We start from the raw sequence: 22,935 nt of genomic DNA on the forward strand, positions 1-22,935 counted from the left end.
TATTATGATCTCTCCCAGGAGAGGCTCCCCTGGTAAAGGCATGATCACTTTATGTGCTGGGTGAGTCATGCAGTCAGGGGAGTGCAGGTTTGGCATTGGCGCTGGTGCTACCAAGTGGTGTGGAGACAGAAGAAAAGCAACCCTCCTGGCCTGGCTCCAGTTGAGCTGAAGTGGACACCTGCAGGGCTGGCCTGTGTCCTCCAGAGGCTGGCAGCTCCCTGGGACACCTACAGGGCTGGCCTTTGTCCTTCAGAGGCTGGAAGCTCCCTGACATCTGCTCGAGCTCCTGGGTGTAAAGAGGCGATTGAGACACTGGAGAGCAAACCTTAGATCTAAAGTGGTGAAGCCTATCATACATCTCATACATCCTGCCTCTTATTTAATGATTATTTCCCAAGTCCACCATATCAGTGAAAAATCCAAACAACTTGAACTGAAAACAGAAGTCAGAGGTCTCATTCTGCCTGCATTATACATGTATAGAGCTGTATACACCACGCTGCCAATCTCTTAGAAATATACCAGGAGCTGCACTTCCAGCAGTAGCAGCACTAGATCCTGGTTACCTTCTCCAGGGACATTGCTCTGAGGCTAGTCCACTTGTTTAGAATTATCCCAAGACTGAAACCTTAAAACAGCTTGTTCTGTAAACAGTTCTGCTCGGCAGGTGCCGTTTGCTGAGCTGCCATCCAGAAAGGTGAATTTTGAACCTGAGTAACCACGCGGTTTCCGAGACAAATAGATGTGTGCTATGAGATACACTGGTTACTGCTAGTGGGACTCCTCCAAGAACTAGCGTGTGTCCATACAACAGCGTCACGTGAGACAGAATGCCTTTGCCATCAGACGAATGCGTCTCGACAAGTGGTTCTAGTGGCAGCGCGGCGTATATGACTTTACATACAGTACGGACATATTTAAAGGGGTGCATAACCAATTTTAACATTAGTCCACTCAGTATTATGCAGATCTTTTGTTTTATTTATTTTTTCTTTACTTCCTGTGCTGTGGTTTAATATCACCTGCATGGTCTAGCCTCACTCCTGTGGTCCAAGCTTCACTCTGACTATGGTGTGACTTACAACCAAGGAAGTAATAAGGCAACACCAGGACTGTACTTAAATCCATGGTGTTGAACATTTAATTAAAGAACAAAAAGATCTTACGATAGTGGGGTAATGTTTGGATTTTAAAGGGTTGGTTGTCACTTCTTTAAAAGTTCTGTTCTGGTAAACACAAAGAAATTCAATGTAAATTAAGTTTGGAATATTTTTGGTGATACTTTAGAGTTAGATAAAGTAAACACACCTGCATGAAAATGTAAAGTCAATGTGATTCAAACAATGAAGGGTCAGTAGTTACAATAAGATTGAAGCTAAATTACTTCGATTTGGTTCCTCAAATGACTGCAAGATTTTCACACATACAGTTAGCAACTAAAATCAGAAATTCTGAAGCGAAACCTCTAAGAAACTAAGGCAAGCTAGTTCAGCAGCGTGCAACTGTTTAGAAGTTTTGCTTCTAAAACCATTCCAGACAAACCAAAGTTATAATGAAGGCTTGCATTCCCCAATGGCCATACAAAATAACACCCCATCGCAGTTCTCTTTATAAACAATGCTAGAGAGCAGAACACTTTAAGAAGGATTTGTAACAAAGGAAGCTGGTACACACATGCATATAACCCTGCTCTATGTTGCTCAACACCATGCATTTGCAGTATAATATATACTGTAGTACAAATAAAACAGTTTTGGTCTTCATTTATAAAATAAACTTTTTTTTTTTAATTCAGGGGTGTGCAAAACATGAAATGACCTCCCTTTAAAGTGTTTTTGTTTACCTTTTTAAAGCTGTGTTTATTACCTGGGACGCCAGAATCACCGTCGAGCCCTCTTGAGGTGTCGTGGGCTAGTCGACGAAACACTGAGGATGGAAGGTGTCCACTTGAAAACCCCAGAGATGTACCCTACTTAGCTCAATCCAGACGGTTGTCATGCTGATGCGCTGGGGAGGCCGCACTTTGGTTGATCCCCGGAGCCAGCATCGCAGCCGTTGTGTGTGCTGATGCGCCAGGGAGGCAAAATAAGCTGATCCCTGGAGCCAGCATTACACTTCAGCCATTAACACCAGACAGAAGGATATCTACATCATCATATGGAAGGAAACGCAAATGGATGGAGACACATATGGATCACATTAGTTTACTGTAAAGCTACGTCTTAGTTGGTGCTTATCTTGGCGAGAGCCGAGTTCAAATCAGCATGAAGTTTTAACATCTACTCTCGTGTAATGGAAATCCCCTTTAAATGAGCATCAGTGTCACTCTGATATCAGAGAGCTGGCTAGCAGTCTAACCTAGAAGGGTTTTTAATGGATAAAATACAAAGAAAGCATAATTAACCTGAAGAAAATCCTATAACTTATCCATATGAAGCAGTACATCTGAGTCATGCCTTCAGTGCGTTTGTGGAAGTTGTAGCTGTATGTTGGGCTTAGGCAGAGTTGGTCATATGTAACTTGTACATAGCTGCCCCCTGGTGGAGAAACAGTATATTGCTTATGCCTGTTGGAAGCATACAGGAAATACAAAAGTGTAGACTCGATCCAGCTCCTTCAGTGCAAAACCTGCAATCGAACTAAACAGCTGGGCTTGGTTTATAATTACTTTAATTACCACTTCCTGTGCTGAAGGTCAGTATTCATTATTTTATTTTTTTGTCTTGCATTGGCCAAGCTTTTTAAATGTGTAGCTTTCTTAATAACACATTAGTGTTTTAACTTATTAGCATGTCATTATATAGTCGATGTTAATTACATTTTAAGTTACTCTGTTGCGCTTTGTATTCATTTATTTCATAGTAAACGAATGACAATGCTGGTCCCTTGATGGATGGAGATCAGGGTAGAGAATAAGGTCAGAGAGCAATGCGACGTGTTATGGGGTGGTGGTGTTTAGATCCACCGCTGTTTGGATAATTAAAATAGCTCCCCACGCAAGCTAATAATTGACAGAATCTCGTTAGACACACTTTACCAGTCAGATATTCATTAGCCGCCGGGGGGGGGGCTATTACTGTGTCATGGATGTACGCATAATAAGAGAAATGGGTGATGATGAGTTCTATGATTATAATTCAACTACTTAGGGACAGACTTAGGACAGACGGTAACAGGCGCCTCTTTTTTATTTTGTTTTTGTTTTAAATGTATAGTACTCAAAGCTGTGCACTCTTTTTTGGACCAGACTATTATATAAAACATGCGCAAGGATAATGTGTTTGTCTTGGGGTATAATGTAAAAGTAACAGGATAATGGATATTACATAAATCCAATGAGAAACGTTGCAAGGGTAGGATAAAGACATAGAAACACAGGCCAACACTTCCAGCAGCGTGAAGGGGGGACCCGTCTGAGAATTTCAATCGTTCTCACAAATGACAGCTGTGAAGGCACAAGGGAGTGGTAAACGGTATCAGTCGTAGGTAAATAATGACATTCCGCCTTAACTGAGATAATTACTACGCCTCCTTAAAAAAACATTGCAGTTCCTGAAAATGGAACATTGGAACCAATCGGCAAATTGCTAACCTGTTCCATATGACCTTGAGCTGAGGGCAGTCTTAATAGAACTTCAAGCCGAGGCTGTCCGGGACTGGCCAACTCCTACGTCATCAGAGCCTGAGCTGCCACTCATCAAACATGGCAACACCTTCTCCGGTGGCACGTCAGTAACTATAGCGTTACCCTATCGTTGCATGCTATTGTAGCATTTTTAAAAAAAAATTATTATTTTATTTACTTTTTTTTTATTAATTTTTTTTTTATTTCCTTAGCAACCACAGGCGATGATGATAGTTTCCCATTGGGTCTGAAACACTGTCACATGATCCACCCACACTCCTCCACATAGAGAAGGTTTGTACTGGAAGTTGTGAGGTGGGATTTGATCAGGACGGGGTTTGATCATTTAGCACCAGTAGGCTCTGTGGTGCTAAACTTTCAAAAGAGTTTAGCACCAATTTACAAAACGATTTGCACCCTGATTAATGATGTTCGGTTCAGAGCTGCAGTAACGGAAGCTTTGACTTAACGGACCCGACAGGGCTGAAGCGGAGTTGTACATAACTATTGCTTTTTAGGCAGGAGAAAGACATATTCAGGTAAGTGCAGGTAAGTGAACGCCACCTTTTTTGTTGTCGTGTAGCTATACGAATATGAAAAATAAGTATCTGTATCAAAATGATGTGTCTTAAAAATATAGTCGTTTTAGTTGTTTAAAATGAGGATATATCCGCACTTCACTCAAGCGAGCGTATTGCACACTGTGACAGAGAAGTCAGTTCAGCTCTTAGTTTGCGTGCTTATAGAATTTATAGGAGACCGAATTGTGTTATTTTGTGGTACGCGTTAAAACGTGGTACGTCGTGTAGTGCGCTTGCCCGGGTATGTGGAAATGATTTTAGCACAGAAAACAAAGAAACGCCCATCTGAACCGGGTACCACATGCTGAGTTTGGCCCTTAAAGTTCTTTTATAGTATCACTTGTTTCATGATTCAGCAAATGTATGTGACAAACTGATGCAACAAAATGGGTTCTCTAAAATTGTAAACATATGCAATTTTGTGGGTGACCTGCAGTGTGTCTTGTTGGTAATAATCAATCACAGCATTGACAGCGTACCGTTTTCTGGCGTTACTCGGGTCAAGTTTGTATACACAGCTGTGTGCACAGCCATTAGAACACCCTGGGTAAACTGCAACAAACTAAAGAGGGGAGGGGGAGGGAGAGGATTCTGTGTGGCTGCCTGGCACATTTACATTTACACAAAACACTGATTCAAGGTATAGAAATTGTTCTGGAAGAATACGTGACCACTTCTGAAAGATAACCGCTTCTAATTCTTATATCATTGCTGAGTTTGTTTTGGCAAGGGCGTAGGTTTGGTTTGAACATTGGTGGGGACACAATTTTGTAGGGCGGCGGAGTCACGGTCGCTAGTGGGGTTCGGGGGCATGCCCCCCCCCCCCCCCCCGGGAAGAAATTTTTTAGGAGACAGCTGTTAAATGGTAACTTCTGGTGGCTTGAAATGAATGCTGGACATGAATCGAGGACAATTTGATTGACATGAAGTTGGCTGGTATACACTTAAAACACTACGATAAAGTGTCCCTCCTGGAAGCTGGTTTGACATCCCTGCTGTAGAATTACTAATAACCTGAATTATAACCTATCCCAGCCTTACTGTAAGCTACCAATACCCCTGGCGCTACAAGCATGAGCACATGCACGCTCACGTGCTCTGCCTGCCTCTCCTGTGTCTGTGCTGCTGCTCGTATCTGGGTGCACTGCTTCATTCACCTGATAAAATAATAAATTGATGCATGCCATATAGAGAGGAAATATATGGCTATGCTAACTTTATTTGCTGAGTATTACTATACAGCATTAGCCTACTATTATATCACAATGTGCCTCAAACAATAATATATCTCAAAACTGAGTCTAACACTTTCACTGTTATAATCACTAAGCCATTACAGACCTCACCTGCGACCCTGTTGCTTCACCTGCCTCTGTACTGCTTTTACCAGGTTGCACTGCTTCACTCGTCTGATAAAATGATAAATTGATGCATGCTGTTTAGAGAGAAAGTATGACTCTGCTAACTTAATTAGTAAATTATTTTTACATTTGCTATGAGAATCATTATCAATTGTGTTTATTACTTTAATAACATCTTCCTACTTACACTTTGACTTTTTGTAAAAAAAACTTTCTTATGTCCATCTTTCTTTTTTTGGTTGCTATTATGCTTTAGTCACCTAAAGCCAAATTGAAGTGATTAGCTAACATTAGTTGGACGACGATATCAAAACATGCTCACGCACACTCACACACTCTCTCTCTCTCTCACACACACACACGTAATGATTTAGCTGTGAAACAAGCTAGCTAGCCGCCAAGGACGTGGGGTTAGCAGCTAGCAATGGGTCGCTAACGTAATAGGTAGGTAGGTAGGTCGGTAGGTTTATTCACTCAAACTATGTTGCTGATGACCTGACAATACCTTCAGCCCCGGCACCTGGCTTTCATTCAGTCAGTGGCTCACACTCCTATCAGACTGACCGGCAAACGGCAACATCAGATGAGCGTCTTTACAGAGTCCAGCCAGCGGTTCTCAACCTTTTTTTACTCACGCCCCACTGAAATTTATTTGTATATATGTCGTCGTCCCCCGACCCGTTTAAATGGACTTTTTAATATATATTTTTTATTACTGCATACATAATATAGTGCATTTATTTAGCCGCCTGGATAGTCACACTGTCCGTTCAATCAAATACATATGTTCGTGTTCGCTTTTTACACACACGATACAAAAATATCAAGCAAGGAGTAAGTTAGTTACAAAGGGAGGAAGGAGGAGGATTGAAATAAGGTGACAACGCATTAACCAACAAACACAAACATCGAATTAAACTGATTATATTTATTCTTATTTTTTAAAATAAATGTGAAAATTGTGGCACAATATACACCTTTTAAGAATGACTAGATTTTTTAAAATTTTAAACCCAGAGATTTACATTTCACTCCCGAGTCCTTGTGCACTTTCGCACTTCAATGAAAACAACACACTCTGGTGGTCCCTGACGTCAGCCACGCACTGAGTCCGTATTACAGTGATGCATTATGGAAGTGCCTAAGCCAATCAAATTAGTGTTATTTTTTTGTTTGTTTTTTTGGAGGAGGGAGGAGTAACAAGGGGGAGGGGCGGGGGGCTTGAGAGAGTTAACCCTTTGTGGAGCAGATAAAATGACTTGACAAAAGACGTTTCAGATTTATCAAAATTATTGGTAGGGACAATTCAACGGTCCCTTGACATTGGTAGGGACATGTCCCTACCGTCCCTAGCTAAATCTATGCCGGTGTGTTTTCGTACGAGTGCAACTAAAAATGCAGTAGTCTTCTTTTCTTCAGTATTCACACGCATTCAGATAAATGGAAAACAATGTGTATATTTAAGACTGTCCTAGTAAATTTAAAAAAAAAAATGATTGCAACGTTTTGCTTTCAAATTGACACAAAAGCTGATTTACAAATGTATACTTTTTGTTTGTCTTATTGCCTTGCATAAACCCTAACTAAAATAATTAGTATCACTTGTTAATGTATATATAAATAATTGCAGTGGCCAATAATTTCTTTAGCATAAGACTTTTTTTTAAAATAATCAAACCATTTTTAAAATAAGTTTTTTTATAATTGAAGGACAACCTTTTGCATATTTTAATCTTAAGTGATATTTACTGACATATAATATTTTCTAAACTTTCTATTAAATAATGTTATTATAATAATAACAACAACAAAAATAGTGTCTTTGCTCTCTCAGGGTCAGACAGCCAGTAAAGGACGTGGTAGCTCAGGTCCAGTGCAGCCCAGGTGTCCTGATCAGCCTAGCCATCTTGAGAGAAGAAAGAAGCTAGTGGAGGCCAGTTCTAGACACACAGGATCGAAACGCTGCAAAAGATTTGATGCCTTTTCAAATAGTGGAGAAACCAGGATAATGGCAAAGCTAAACCCAAAGTATAGTGTACCTTCTAGAAAATACTTTTCTGAGAAGGAAATACCAAATGTATTGATTTAAGAAAGCCGGTTCAAAGCTCAATCTCTGAAGCAAAGTATTTTGCATGTACAACTGATCTCTGGACCGGTAGTAGTGGACATCCTTACATGAGCCTGACTGTCCATTACGTTTCACCATCTTGGGAGATTTGCCTTGAAAACCATTTTTATCCCCCAAGACCACACTGCTGAAAATATCAGAAATATATTTGAGACGCTCCTTTTGGAGTGGAAGCTGGAAATGTCCAGCGTTAGTTGTCACCACCAATAACACGGCTAATATGAAGAAAGCCTTCAGATAGGGCAGCAGTGTGGAGTAGTGGTTAGGGGCTCTGGACTCTTGACCGGAGGATCTTGGGTACACTGCTGCTGTACCCTTGAGCAAGGTACTTTACCTAGCCTGCTCCAGTAAAAACCCAACTGTATAAATGGGTAATTGCATGTAAATATGTGTAAAAAATTATGTAATTGTGTGTAAAAATAATGTGATATCTTGTAACAATTGTAAGTCGCCCTGGATAAGGGTGTCTGCTAATAAATAAATAAATAAATAAATAATAATAATAATTTAACATGGCTTAGCTGCTTTGGACATAACCTTAACCTTGCAGTTGGAAAAGCCTTAACAATTGACAGAGCAGTTGGGGCAGTCGGAGCATGCCGAAGTGTTGTCCAAAACTTTAATCACACTTGATGTTGCTCTATGGTATCTAGATTCATAAAGTAACATCAAGCTGTGGGTGCTACTCTGTTGTCTGTTCAGAGCACACGGCTCTTGAGTCTAAAGGCAACATGTATTTCTACCTTGGAAGACCTTTGTAAAGTTCTGGAACCGCTGAATGCTTTCACAGATTCTCTGGCTGCAGAAAACTACATTACCGTCTGAGCCCTGAAGCCTGTCCTCCATCACTTAACCAATGATGTGCTGAAAGAAGCAGCCAATGATAGTGAGCTGGCTAAGAGGATGAAGGCTCTAATCAGGAATGACCTTATTGAAAGATATTCAAGAGAAAATGTGACAAGAACATTAGATGTTGGGTGTTTTCTTGACCCCCAGATTCAAGGCCTGCTTCAGTGAAAGTACAGACGACATTGGCATGGTTTGCATGTTAGAAAAATGTCATGACTTATTTAAGGTGGTACAGCTGAATTGCAATTTGATAGTTTTGGTCTATATTTCATTTAACAATTCCTGCTTTGAAACTTCATGTTGTATTTGATTTTTGTATAATTAATTTACATTTGTATTCAAACATAAAATCAAAACTATCTAAAATTGTAGTCCAGCCGTACCACCTTAAATAAGTCATGACAGTAGACAAGTCATGACATTTTCCCAGCATGTAAACCAAGCCATTGTCTCCATCACAAAGAGAGAGGCAGTCAAGACTCATGAAGCTTCCCAAGTTCCTGATAAAATGACATTGCCTCAGCAAGAAGTTATTATTATTATTATTATTTATTTCTTAGCAGACGCCCTTATCCAGGGCGACTTACAATTGTTACAAGATATCACATTGTTTTTACATACAATTACATTATTTTTTACACTATTTTTACATACAGTTACCCATTTATACAGTTGGGTGTTTACTGGAGCAATCTAGGTTGCTCCAGTAACCTTGCTCAAGGGTACAGCAGCAGTGTCCCCCACCTGGGATTGAACCCAAGACCCTCCGGTCAGGAGTCCAGAGCCCTAACCACTACGCCACACTGCTATAATACTGCCAAGGAAGAACTAGCTTTGAATAAATTTGCCGGTTTGTGTAAACGGCGTTGAACTTAAGAACACATTAGCCAAATCCAGAAATGTCACATGGAGCTCGATCCTCTCCTTTATAGCTGATTAAATTTGTTGCCAGATCAAGCTGATCTGTTCTAAGCATCCTGGGAAACCTGGAGTGCCCGCTTTTTGTACTGAAGTGTCAATTAAGCAGTTCTTTAATAAGTATGTTGACATTCTCTGAGCAGTAATGCTGAAGAAAATCTTGCCTTCTACGTTTAATAGGGAAATAGGACAAAACTGACCTGATGCTCATAAAATCTTTTTCTTTAGGTAGAAAGACTCCACCTGCTCGGCGCCATGCTCCTGGTACAACCTGTTTTTCCCATGCCATTTTCATCGATTTCCACAGGATTCGTAGAACTCCTGAAGCACTCTTGTACACTCTGTACGGAACTCCATTAGGCCCTGGAGATGATGAAGCCCTTGCTTTTTTCACAGCTTGCTCTACTTCTTTCCACTTAGGTGCACAGTCCTCCATTTGGTATTCTGGTGGATTGATAGGTGGGATGTCTGAAGGAATTGACATAGGCTCTTGCCTTTTTGAATCTGTATGTATTTCCTCCAAATATCTCTCCAGCTCAAACTTAGATGATTTTAGAGTGCCATTTTTCTCACTGGTGAATAACTTCTTTACAAATTTGAATGGGTCTTTATAAAAGTTGTTCTCGCACGCTCCTTCTTTTTGTAGCGTTTCCGTAGGCGGTCAGCTCTGCGCAATGTTGCAAGCTTATCTTTTATGACCCTTTGTAAGAGATTGAGTCCCTCCTTCTGACTTTGTTCTGCTCTTCTCCATTGCTTCCTCAGCTGTCTCCTTTCTCTAACTAAGCGTTCAATCTCCTGCTGTCGTCTAGACTTTCCAGGAATAATTTGTACTTTTTCCTTCCTTTTTTCAACTCCAAACCTTTCGCTTCCATATGCGTAGATGATGTCCCCAAATTTATCCAGCTTCTTTTCAACTGTTCCACTAAACCTTTCCAGCGCAAAACAGAGATCTGTGTTTACTGTGTCCCATGCAGTTTTCTCACAAGCTCTTGGCCATTGAACTGCAGGCTTGTGCCCGTTGAGGTTCTTTTCTCTCTTACGCTGGTTCATCTGACCGGGTTCACAAGGATCATTAGGTTCATCACTAACTGTATCCATGCAAGTCCTCCTTACGTCTATGACAGGGGTGCTGATATCCTGCGAACTGTGGTTTGCTTCCTGTCACTGGATTTCATTCGACTGACTTGAGTGACTTAGTAAGAAGTACTGATCGATGCGAGGCCCTTGTCCCTTCTCCCTCAAGCATTTCATTCTCCCTTGATGAATCTTCAAACTCCTGACCTGTCGCCTTGCTCCAGCCGCAGACACAAACCTGGAGTTCCATGTCTTTGCTAACTGCAGATCTTGACTAAGTCTTTTGTGAAGTACTCTCCATTCTCATGTCCGTTTCCATTCCTAAGTCGTTAACCGTGTTGTCCAATGTTGAGTCATCTTCTGCCCCTGCTCTCGCAGACTCTAGGGGTATTTTTCTCTTTAATTTCTTAGAAGCCTTGGGCAGGTGTCTCAAGCATTCCATTTACCTTTGAAAACACAGAGCTGGATACTGCTGACAAGGGTAGCTAACCCTTGCCAGCCCCAATGGGGTCTCTTTCCTCCTGTCATCTGTCTCTCCATGCTGTCACAAGGTCTTTCCTTTATTGCCAGCTGCACTATTCACAGCAGTCACTGGACGTATCCAGATCTTCATGATTTCCATTACATGAGAGTTAAAACTTCATGCTGATTTGAACTTGGCTCTCGTCAAGATAAGCACCAACTAAGATGTAGCATTACAGTAAACTAATGCGATCCATTTGAATCTCTATCCATTTGCTTTTTTTCCATCTGATGATGTAGATATCCTTCTGCCTGGTGTTGATGGCTGAAGTGTAATGGGTGTATTTGTGTTTTGGGTGACCAGGGTGAGGCGATATACAAAAATGTCCAGCTGACCAATGATAAACAACTACACAGACAAGTCTCTGAGAATGCTCCTGACAGTAAAGCAGATTGTTGACCATGAAAGTCAGACTTCACTAAAATAATTGATAACGCACTGAAGTACATGGATGAGAGATTGTGGAGCTTCACCCAAAGGCCCCTGTCTAGCTTCAGTGTGTTTCACACATCTCTGCTGCCACATAACCGAGAGAAGCTGGCTACCTCTGGCTATGATGAGGTAGTTGCACTAGCAAAGCACTTTGAAAAAGTCCTGACAAAGGAAGAGTTTGACCTAATCCCACAAAAATGGACTGATTTTCTCTCCCCCCCCCCCGCTATTAAAATATTGTGCACAATATTCCAAAAATATATATATATTTTTATAACATGAGAAAGTAACCTCTTTTTTCCCCCTCATACAGTCTCTTCACCGCTCCAGCCCAGGACAAAATACGACGCTGCCCACAACAGCCAGAACAGGTAAGTAAATGAATAACATTCTATTACAAAGCGACTGTCCCAGACAGGCTTTGAACAGGAACATGTTAAGAAATAAATAATGCGCGGTTATTTTTATTATGTTGTGTTGAAGTTTGGGAGCAGTTTCCCCACAATCACAAAGAAGCCTAGTACAGTATTCAAAATTAATACAAATTAAAAAAAATAAATAAATAAAATTGTTAGGTATCGAAATCTACAAAGTGGTATGTAAACAATATGTTAACAAAGTTACATTATTTAGCAGGACTCCTGAAGCAAAATTATTTAATTCTGTATGGAGATGCAAACCTTTTTGGCCATAGCTGTACTGTAACGGACCCCTCCTTGGACTCTACTTGACCTTAGATACAAGGTTCATCTCCCACCTGACTACTGGGGGAGGACACTGGATCACACTAACCTAGCAGTGACGCACCCTACCTCCAGACTACTGGGGGAGGACACTGGATCACACTAACCTAGCAGTGACGCACCCTACCTCCAGACTACTGGGGTAGGACACTGGATCACACTAACCTAGCAGTGACGCACCCTACCTCCAGACTACTGGGGGAGGACACTGGATCACACTAACCTAGCAGTGACGCAACCTACCTCCAGACTACTGGGGGAGGACACTGGATCACACTAACCTAGCAGTGACGCACCCTAGCTCCAGACTACTGGGGGAGGACACTGGATCACACTAACCTAGCAGTGACGCACCCTACCTCCAGACTACTGGGGGAGGACACTGGATCACACTAACCTAGCAGTGACGCACCCTACCTCCAGACTACTGGGGGAGGGGAAGCACACTGGGTAGCTCTAACTTCAGTAACGTGTCGCTGCCACCACCCGGAACCCTGGGAACTAATGGGTGATAAAGGGAAGGGGAAGAACAAACAACGGAAGAATGTAATGAAGCGAAAAATAAAGTGACAAAGTGAAGGGCTGCAGAGGAGCCTATTGATAGAGGGATGGAATGAAGAAAGGCGTTCACACCACACTATAAAAACAATACACATACAGTCACTAAAGTGCCTGAGAGATCTCTTTACACTTGCTATCTCTAGTATAATATATTCTCACAAACCAGCTACAGCAAATACAACTTGTTCTTAAACCAACAAGCTATAGAAACCAATCAAGCCCCTTTAAAACAATTCACACGACTATGAAAAGTATGAACAGTGAAACACTATATTAAACTATAAAGAAACAAAAACACTGGTTTATTATTCACTCAAGAGAATAATAAACAAATCAACAAAGAAATAAAACAGACATGAAACAAGGGCTAGCTTTATAAGTTAGTAATTATCAATCAGTTTATACCATATTAAAAATAGCCTAGCAAAACTCTAATCTCAGAAATAAGATTACACTAGAAAACAAACTTAAATGCTAATAATTAAGATCCACTGCCACAGTAGTAATTAATGATAAAATAGCAAACTGAGACACAGCCAATAATCAGTCACCAGACATATACGAGAGAGAGTGAAAGGGAGAGAGAACTGATAATAATGATGCCTACACCGGTCGTCACGTTACCTGTACCAGCACAACACAAGGGCTGTGCTTCAAGTCTGCCCAAGCTCGCCAACAGTACAGTCTGTGAAAACAGCTCTCTCTGTGCTCATTGCTTGCTCTGTTATTGCTTCCTGTCTGGTCTCACACTCTCTCTCTCTCTCTTTCTGTCTCTTGCCCTCTCTCTTATATAGAGGTGCTAATTAATCTACACATTTTCACATGGATCAATCGAGATCATTTGCATACACAATTACATTAGATCTACAGAAAGGAGAGCACTCCATCCAACTTTTCAGCTCGGTAAAACTTATGCAAATAAGAAAATATATGCGTCAAACGCTGTGGCAAAACGGATTAAGCTCGCTCGCTAGAGGTGGTTTTATTTTTTACTTGCAGTGACATTTTATTTGAAACTTGCATGGAAAACCATACCGAGCGTGTTTCTGGTCCGAGCGCCCTTCCTCGCCATTCCAGTGATGTAAAACTGTTCAATGCGCATGCTCCGATGGTAAAAACAAGTTGGCAGACCCCGGAACAGAGACTCAGTAGAGTAGAGACAAGTTGAGTAAATGAGTTTAATAGTTTGCAAACCAGAGAACGCTCTCAGCACACGTGGTGCTAGACAAACATCGAGCAGAGTTCTGCCTGCGCAGAGCCAGTAAACGTAATATATACCTCGCAACCTACAGTTATTGCGAGCCAATCACAGAAGCTTAACTCATATACAGTAAAAACAACTTCGTCCTACATGCAAGCAGGCTGTCTCAATACCTGTAGTCAGTCAGACTAGACTTGTGGTTTATCTTGTGTCCTGTTTACCAACTTCTTCTATTGGTTACTGGTTTGTTGAGTCAGTTGCTATGGGACGTTGGTCCTTTACAAACATACTGATTGGTCCTTACATGGCTGATGCAACATCAGTTGAATATGCAAGCTCCCCCAAGTCTAGTCAGCTGAAACCACAAACACATCTTTACATTTTATTTCTACATAATATTTATAATACTTTTTAAAGTCAAAACACATATTACTTGATAACTCTTTTTCTGCTTATCGTATTGGCACCTCAGACATAAGAGTTTAAACAGAAAGCAAAGAGTAATTTTCCCAAGACAGGAGCAAATAAGAAATACAATTACTGAACAAATATGATGATGTCTCTGCGCTTGATTTGTTTACGTTTTTAAGTTCAAAGTTTCTACCCATTTGTTTCAATTAAAAAAAAAAAAAAAAAAAAAGAAAAAAGTTATTAAAAAATGCTATTTTGTTTGAGAAAATACTGGCAAAAAAAATATAAACCAATCAGAAGTATTAGTATTTTATTTATTTATTTTTTTTTTAATTGTGTCGCTGCCAAAAATGTGCTGAATTGCATCACAATCACACAAGCAAATTCTATTGAATGCGTCACCATTTGCTGAAGATGTTAATTTAAAATATGATATAAATACTGCTTGAAACGTTCTGTCTGGGGGGGGGGATCATCACAAAGCACAAACAGCATCCCCAAATCGCTGTCAGCCATGATGCGAACAGGAATGGAACTAAATGATTTTGCAAAAAGACTAAAACCTGTTCCTGTTCCATATCGAACAAGCTGAACGTGTCGGAGTCTGTCTGCCTCACAGTAATATATGGGTTACTTAATGGGTCCCTGTTGATATTAACAGAGCAAACTTGGTGTTAGCTGTCATCTGACATGGTCAGAGTTAAAAACAAAGCAGAACAGTGGAAGAAAACTAAGGAAGAAGAAGTTCAAACTGTTTGGAGCAGTTTATTCTGCTGGCAGAGCGGGGCAGTGGTTTCTAGGTGAGTAAACTGTAGAAGAATTTGTGAGTAGGCCCCCAGGAATCCGATTTTGGTATAAAACTGAACAGGAGAATGCAGCACTGCAGTTTCAGTGACACAAAGGGCTCTATTTAGCAGAGAGGCAAGGGGATTTTTCTGAAAGCAATTAAACCATGTTATTGGCATAAAACCTGCAAGAAGTAACTTGGCAACTAGCAGATGAATTATTGTTCTGAGCAGTTCCTTGCTATTTGTATACTGTTGGTGTTGTTTGTGTTTGTAGCTTAATTAGGTCCTGATATGCCAAGCCTTATTGCACATCTGTAAGTGCAGCTGAACCCTTTTAATATCAATGCAATATTGTTGTTAAACCCTTAGACTTAAACCTGCAACCCTATTGGCTAATAGTGTCACATGACCAAAAATAGTTTGGGTTATTGCCCACAATCCGGCCAATAGACACTCAAGCTTATAGGCAAAGCGCACTTGCCCTCTGCAATCACAGGTTTAAACATAAAACCAAAAAAAGAGATTGACTATTAAACCCTTGGAGGCAGCAGTAGTACTAAGTATAATTCTCTGTATTACATTGATTACAGTAGTGTTTGTTAATGGGAGTTTATCGCTCGGAGCACGAAGATACCTATACAGACAGGGCCAAGGCAAGAGGTCATGCAGATATTGTATTTGTGATTGGATGCTTTAGAATGAGACTTCCACTTTTTAAGCAGTGCATATTTTGAGGAGAAGCATTTCTTGTAAGTGTTGGAATGCAACGCCTTGAGCGGTAAGTACAGGTTTTGTGCTGATGTCAGCTTTATTAACTCCTCAGCTGCTAGGAGGATGTCAACACATGGTAGAGTTTTCAGTATTACTCTCTTTGTGAGGACAGTGTTTCAGATGTTGTCCTCAAAAGGAGAGAACACACGTTGCCCAGTCTTCTCATAGCCAACAGCAAGCACGTTCTTCTCCATCGTTTTACACTGAAGTGTGGGAACAGCAGTGGGGTTCTTCTGTGTCAACTCAGTCAAAATCCAGGAAAATCCCACATCATGGTTTTGATTTTGCTTATATGTTGTGTAGTGGAAGATACAGGTCAGGTATAAAACCAGGCCAAATATTTCAGCTCAATGATGATTTGCTGAGATACACCCCCTTTTGGGGTGGGTAGTCTTACTTGAAATGCGTCTCATTTTGGAGTGATTTTGAGGATCTAAAAATGATATTTTGAATATCAGTAGCCCTGTGAATGCTTCTGTACAGATAGCCAGGGAGGTCTTCTGTAGAATCCATGCAAAATAAGTACCTCTGCTTTAGTATTTCTGTGTTGCTGGGGGCCTTAAAATTGAAAAATTGGCCAATTTTCAAATTCCTGCGTGATTAAGTGCATGTAGAAGAGATATCACTTTTTCAAATTGCTTAGGTGTGCTCATAATTTAACTGACTTTCTGTATGCAGATCTGCTACTGTCTACCTAATTTACTGTCTGATTTTAATGACCCCACAAAAAGGCTTCATGATGAAAGTATCAAAAAAAGCCCCATCTTTGAAGGGCTGAAACCCCTTGTGGGGCACGAGCTAACAAACTGACCTTTGGTGGGCTTATAGATGAGGATTTGACGGACTTGTGGTAAAATAATTGACTTGGTAATCTGTCTCCTTCACAGTTTAATAAATGTACAAACATGAACACTCTTTTATGTTTTGGGTTATATTGTACAATATTAGCACATAGTTGGAGTTTAAACCAAGAGAAACCATAAAATGTGTATAAGTAAATAAATCTTTCGAACTAAAATATGTATAATCTTTATATGCAAATGGTTTGTCATAGGGCTACAAGAGGTACTGTTGCCATCTTTAAAAATGGATTCTTGCAAAGTTCTGAAACATGCATTCATGGGTTATAGATGAGAGTTTGAAGGACTTGTGAAATAACTGACTTGGTAATCGATCTCCATCTAAATTACAGGTACAACTGCGTGTGACACAATGTTATTGAAATCTGACTTAAAATGATATGGGCAGAACAGATATCGGTTTTATGACATGTTTTTGAATGAGTCTTGTGATGGATTGTGACTTGCTGTCAACTGATTTTTTTTATGTAGTGGTGGTGCCCCACCTGGGCAGAAGATTATTAAACTGTGAAAGAGACAGATTACCAAATCAGTTATTTCACCACAAGTCCTTCAAAAGGGGGTGTATCTCAGCAACTCTTCATCATTGAGCTGAAATATTTGGCCTGGTTTCATACCTGACCTGTATCTTCCACTACACAAAATCAAAGCAAAAATCTATGGTGGGAAGCTCTGGTTGAGTTGACACGGAATGACCTAGTCGCAAAATCTGGTTAGTTTTTACAAGATCTAAGTAATATAGAGCCGAATTTGAGTCGATTTAACAGATTAAAAAACATGCAAAATTGTGCTCTGAATCCTTTTTTTATGTTGACACCATCTTATTCTTTTGAAGACTAACTCTCCCTGTAAGCTCTCTGGGAGATTACTAAACTGATGTCCTGCAGCACCCATTACACAGTTCAGGTTATCAGTTAGACAGGTTTCCCCAAGCTAGTTACAAGGTGCTCCTGCTTCAGTTACATGTACTGGTCAGGCAAACACTTCCCATGCTGAGTCCTGCAAGGATATTGCTGCTCTAGAAAGAGTGCACAGAAGAGCGACCAGAATTATCCCAGGTTTAAAAGGCATGTCGTATGCCGACAGGCTAAAAGAATTGAATCTATTCAGTCTTGAACAAAGAAGACTACGCAGTGATCTGATTCAAGCATTCAAAATTCTAAAAGGTATTGACAGTGTCGACCCAAGGGACTTTTTCGACCTGAAAAAAACACGGACCAGGCGTCACAAATGGTGATTAGATAAAGGGGCATTCAGAACAGAAAATAGGAGGCACTTTTTTACAGAGAGAATTGTGAGGGTCTGGAACCAACTCCCCAGTAATGTTGTTGAGGCTGGCACCCTGGGATCCTTCAAGAAGCTGCTTGATGAGATTATGGGATCAATAAGCTACTAACAACAAAAAGAGCAAGATGGGCCGAGTGGCCTCTCGTTTGTAAACTTTCTTATGTTCTTATGACCTCCACAGGGTTCCGGAGCTTGGTAAGATGATGTCTCTTTGACTGTATGTTATGACTCTCCGTTTGTGTCTCGGTGTATTTTGCAGGCCGCACTGTTTGAAGATGCTGTCTCGGTCTATGGTCTCCATGTTCATGTTTGCCTGCGGGGGTGTGATGGGGTGCTTGCTGTTTTATTATGCTGTTGGCAAGGTGAGGCTGCAGATGGCACAGCCGATGACGCTGTACTCTTCCGGACACCAGCACGACCTTCAGTATCACCAGCCATTGAGAAACACCACTGCAGGTACCCGCTGCTGGCTCAGTCACCAACTGTGGGGCTCTTTTAAAAAACTGGGGATGTCTCGGCTTGCATTTGGCTATAATACGCTAAACTCTGATACAGATATTCACTCTTTTTCATGTTCTTATCTTTGCACTTATAATCCAACTGCTGAAAAATATTTACACAATTCCACTTGTTATAAATCTTGTGAAGCAGTTTTGAACTATCGCTTTCAGGTACTGTATCAATAACATGGCAAAGCGTGGAAGACAGTAACGTCAATTTTGGCCAAAGTCTGGCTTATAAAATTAGATTTAATGAACTGCCTGGTTACAATATAGCTGATAAAATGCCTTTTTATCTAGAGCCCTTTGCTGTACCATTGTAATCGAAACCTGGCTAGGCAAACTAACTTTCATTTAAAAGGAATGCTGTACGGAGTACCTACCCCTTGCTCAAATATTTAGTCTTTACATTTTGAAATTGAAATACGCAGAAGCTGGGTTTAGATGCGTCAGCCCAGGCTGTTAAACAAACACCATTCCTCAGTGTTTAAACACAGAGATCGGCTCTCCTGGTACCCTTCCAAAACTGTCCAGACAAGGAAGTTTTATACCTTAAATAATTGTGTGTCAGTCTGTAGGTATATGGAGTCACACTAATATATTTTACATGGAGAGAAGCTTTTCCATCAGTTTAGACATTCTTTAAGAGAAATAATTGCAGAATCAGATTCTGTACTGTATGTTAGATGTAGGTCATAGTTAGGGGTGTAAGGATACAGTACATACCATGATTGATACATGAGACTGAACGCAGAATGTATTAACCCTAAGACGTACAGTATGCAAACAAAAACAAGCTTCCAATAAGTTGGCTGTCCCGCGTGACAGTCCTTGGAGACATAGCAGGCTGTGTGGTCCAGTGGTTAAAGAAAAGGGCTTGTAACCAGGAGGTCCCCGGTTCAAATCCCACCTCAGCCACTGACTCATTGTGTGACCCTGAGCAAGTCACTTAACCTCCTTGTGCTCCGTCTTTCGGGTGAGACGTAATTGTAAGTGACTCTGCAGCTGATGCATAGTTCACACACCCTAGTCTCTGTAAGTCGCCTTGGATAAAGGCGTCTGCTAAATAAACAAATAATAATAATAATTGAAACTTGTATTCTGTGTCTGACAGTTTCCTAAAAAAACATTTCCAAAATAGTCATCGATTTACAAATGACCGTATTACATTTAGGAGAGCTATGGAGACGATAATATGTTGTACTATGGTAGCTGTTATTGAGCAGCATTATAATGAAATGATAATAAAGTTGTGTGACAGAATGAATCAGCCCTAGTCATGGGGATATACGTCTTCATGTTACTGATGGCTATAATTGTTTATTTCGAGTCCTGGAGGGGGGTGAATGTCCCTGGCGTGCTTGTTAGAAATCGAGGAACACATTTGAGTTGATCGAGGATAAGAATACAGGGAATTCCTAGAGTTTCACAAGCATCTAAGGCCCTTTGCGTCAAAGGAAAATCTTCTGGATGGAATCTGTGTGTAACTCGCGCTCTTGTTTCAATGGACCAAAGAGGCAGTAAACTTCATCCACAGAACCGAAACTGCAAACCTTGGCAAATCCTGCGTTCGCTTTCTTTTTGTCTGCATTGGATTCATGTCAAATTTCCACAGGAGTAAAAAAACAATCTGAGATTTCCTCACGGATTCTCTCTCTCTCTCTCTCTCTCTCTCTCTCTCTCTCTCTCTCTCTCTCTCTCTCAGACCCATCCCCTGACTCTGGGGTGCGAATCCTGTGCTGGGTGATGACCTCGCCGCAGTCCCTCCAATCCAAGGCGCGGCACATCAAGACCACCTGGGGGCGCCGCTGCGACGAGCTCCTCTTCATGAGCTCCGTGTCCGACCCCTCATTCCCTGCCCTGGGCCTGAACACCTCGGAGGGGCGCAGCCAGCTGTACCGCAAGACCATGGCTGCCTTCACCCTGCTGCATGACCGCTACCTGCAGCACGCAGACTGGTTCCTCAAGGCTGACGACGACAGCTACGTGGTGATGGAGAACCTTCGGCGGCTGCTGTCCAAGCACGACCCCCAGGACCCGGTGTACCTGGGCCGGCGCTTCAGCCCCTATCTCAAGCAGGGCTACATGAGCGGAGGGGCGGGCTACGTGCTGAGCAGGGAGGCCCTGCAGCGCTACGTGGGGGGCCTGCGGGACGGCACATGCACCCACACCTCCTCTGTGGAGGACCTGGCTCTGGGGAGGTGTCTGGAGAAAGTGGGGGTCCCAGCAGGAGATTCCCGAGACCAGCTGCACAGGGAGAGCTTCCACCCCTTCCCTCCAGACCACCTGCTCATCCCAGGCTCCCTGCCGGCCAGCCACTGGTACTGGAGCTACAACTACTACAACACTCCCAACGTGAGTTCTCTCCTTGGTTGTCTCCTCCAGCTCAGTGGCTTGCGTCATTTTTTATGTTGCTGGAAAACCCCTGAAGCAAGCTTTAAAATGGTACTAATGTCATTTGTCTTGGTCAGTGGTTTTCAACCCAGGATCAGCATTTGGTTTAAACCTATTGGAAATGGGAAAGGGGATTGGGGTGGGGTGTACTGGACTGGACTGTACTGTACTGTTTGAGGACTGGAGGTGGATTCCAATGAACAGTCAAGCCACACTTTGAAAGTACATTTTAAAAGGAACGTTACTAAATTATGCACATAACTAACCTTAAATAGACTTGTATGTTTTGAAATGGTACTTTGGGTTGGTTTGATTGAACTCTACCATGCCCTGACAAGCCACAGCTCTTTTTAGAGCATTTTACAGCACTGGGGGAAATCACCCTGGATTGCATCAGCCTATCCATGGTTATCAAACTAAGTAGTGGATCCTTGGTGCTGTAAAATATTCTAATAAAATCCAGAAGTGGCTTTTGCCGTCGAGGTATAGGTAGAGCAACCCCTTAGTCCTCATAGTGAAGCTTCATGTGCACAGTTTTGGATACGGAAAGCCTCAATCTACTGTCTTGCCCATCATGACTGAAATCCACAGGAAGATGTGAATTGTATTTTTTACAAACAGATGCCATTTCCGTAACACAGTTATTGGCACAAGTGTGCACAGTCCTGTATTTCCCTGCACCTGTTCCTTTTCTCCCTTTTACTGGTTGCTTGGCAGCAGATAAAATAGCCTTTTATTTGTATTTGCCTTAAAACAATAGATGTGGTGTTGAAGCCTGGCTCTACATAGCAGCACCTAGTGTTTAGAGCTAAGGGGCTGGGAGGGAGGCAGTGTGGCTTAGTGTTTAGAGCTAAGGGGCTGATCCTGGTTTGAGCCAGGGGACTGGGAGGGAGGGAGGGAGGGGCTGATCCTGGTTTGAGCTCAGGACTTGTGTGTAATGAAAGCTCTTGTTCTCTGTGCAGGGGCCGAATTGCTGCTCCGACCTCTCCATCTCCTTCCACTATGTGGACCCCGTCTACATGCACACGCTGGAATATTACATCTACCACCTTCGAGCCGTCGGCTACCAGCACAGAGACAACACTGACTTCTCAGTGCCAGCTCATTGATACAGCTTGCAGCCAAGGGGCTTGAACGAGGGCACGAGGAGCTAGTACTACAGTGCACTCCAGTACTTCTCAAAGGACTGTATCACAGCAATATCATGGTCTGTTATATTTTGATTCATGCTTTGTATTGGAGAAAAAGCCTTGTAAATCTCCACCTTTTATTGTAAATGCTGTAAGATATTGGCATGTCTCCCTGTTTTGAAGCCAGTGCAAAGGCACATTTTCAGACAGCAATAAAATATTTTGAACAATGCAAATGTAGCAGGCTTGGTGTCCTGAAGCCCCATCTAGTGGGAATACTTTGTAATTACATCAGTCCAAGTTCAACCAGATAAGCCATTTAATTTCTTTAGACCTCCTCCATAATAAATGTATAATAACTGCACCTAAGTTTTTTTTTATTAACTTTGCATAGAAGCTAATGCTTATTTATTGTCACACTGTGTTTCAGATTCATATCCCCCTTTTATAAAGGTTAACCACAGTATATTTGCATAATAGTTTGCATTTATCATGTTGCAGTGTTTGTCTTTGTTCAACCATGATTTGCAGCATGGCTTACAATGACTGTGTGTGATAGTGCAGGTGGACCCTGACGGACAGTGTTGGTTGCACCCGAGCTTGTGTGCGAGGCTTGTGGTATTCACAGATTTGAATGCCACAGCACAACATCTTAGTTCCGTGCTGCAACAGGTTCCACCACGCTGGCCAGAAAATAGGTCAAAATGTCCTGAGAACCCTCTCTTCAGTACAGGCTGAGGGGAATTGTAGTGTAACAACAGGAAAGCATAATCAATCAGACTGCAGAGTCCGTATCGT

General features: G+C 41.6%; 1 protein-coding gene across 6 annotated transcripts; it reads left to right on the forward strand.

Annotated features, from left to right (window-relative positions):
• The first annotated feature begins 2,579 nt into the window (after window positions 1-2,579).
• On the forward strand, window positions 2,580-22,373 carry LOC117433417 (glycoprotein-N-acetylgalactosamine 3-beta-galactosyltransferase 1-like). 6 transcript variants are annotated; one of them, XM_059006614.1, is made up of 6 exons: window positions 2,580-2,694; window positions 3,838-3,919; window positions 11,805-11,862; window positions 18,373-18,569; window positions 20,319-20,968; window positions 21,970-22,373. In XM_059006614.1, exons 4-6 carry the CDS (start codon window positions 18,389-18,391, stop codon window positions 22,114-22,116), a joined length of 978 nt encoding a protein of 325 aa, XP_058862597.1. In that variant the 5' UTR covers window positions 2,580-2,694; window positions 3,838-3,919; window positions 11,805-11,862; window positions 18,373-18,388; the 3' UTR covers window positions 22,117-22,373. The 6 variants fall into 6 exon arrangements, with proteins under 6 accessions (XP_058862597.1, XP_033911560.1, XP_058862598.1 ...); XM_059006610.1 differs by lacking the exon at window positions 2,580-2,694 and adding an exon at window positions 2,855-3,728; XM_034055669.3 differs by lacking the exon at window positions 11,805-11,862.
• Window positions 22,374-22,935: the final 562 nt, after the last annotated feature.

Source organism: Acipenser ruthenus, chromosome 33, assembly GCF_902713425.1.
Source record: "Acipenser ruthenus chromosome 33, fAciRut3.2 maternal haplotype, whole genome shotgun sequence".
Taxonomy (NCBI): Eukaryota; Metazoa; Chordata; class Actinopteri; order Acipenseriformes; family Acipenseridae; genus Acipenser; species Acipenser ruthenus.

What these genes read in the sequence shown, in the direction of transcription:
- LOC117433417 (XM_059006614.1), top strand. Translation starts at nt 18,389, where the DNA reads ATGCTGTCTCGGTCTATGGTCTCCATGTTCATGTTTGCCTGCGGGGGT. An exon ending in ATTGAGAAACACCACTGCAG is followed by an intron (nt 18,570 to 20,318) that starts GTACCCGCTGCT and finishes TCTCTCTCTCAG; the next exon opens with ACCCATCCCCTGACTCTGGG. An exon ending in ACTACTACAACACTCCCAAC is followed by an intron (nt 20,969 to 21,969) that starts GTGAGTTCTCTC and finishes TTCTCTGTGCAG; the next exon opens with GGGCCGAATTGCTGCTCCGA.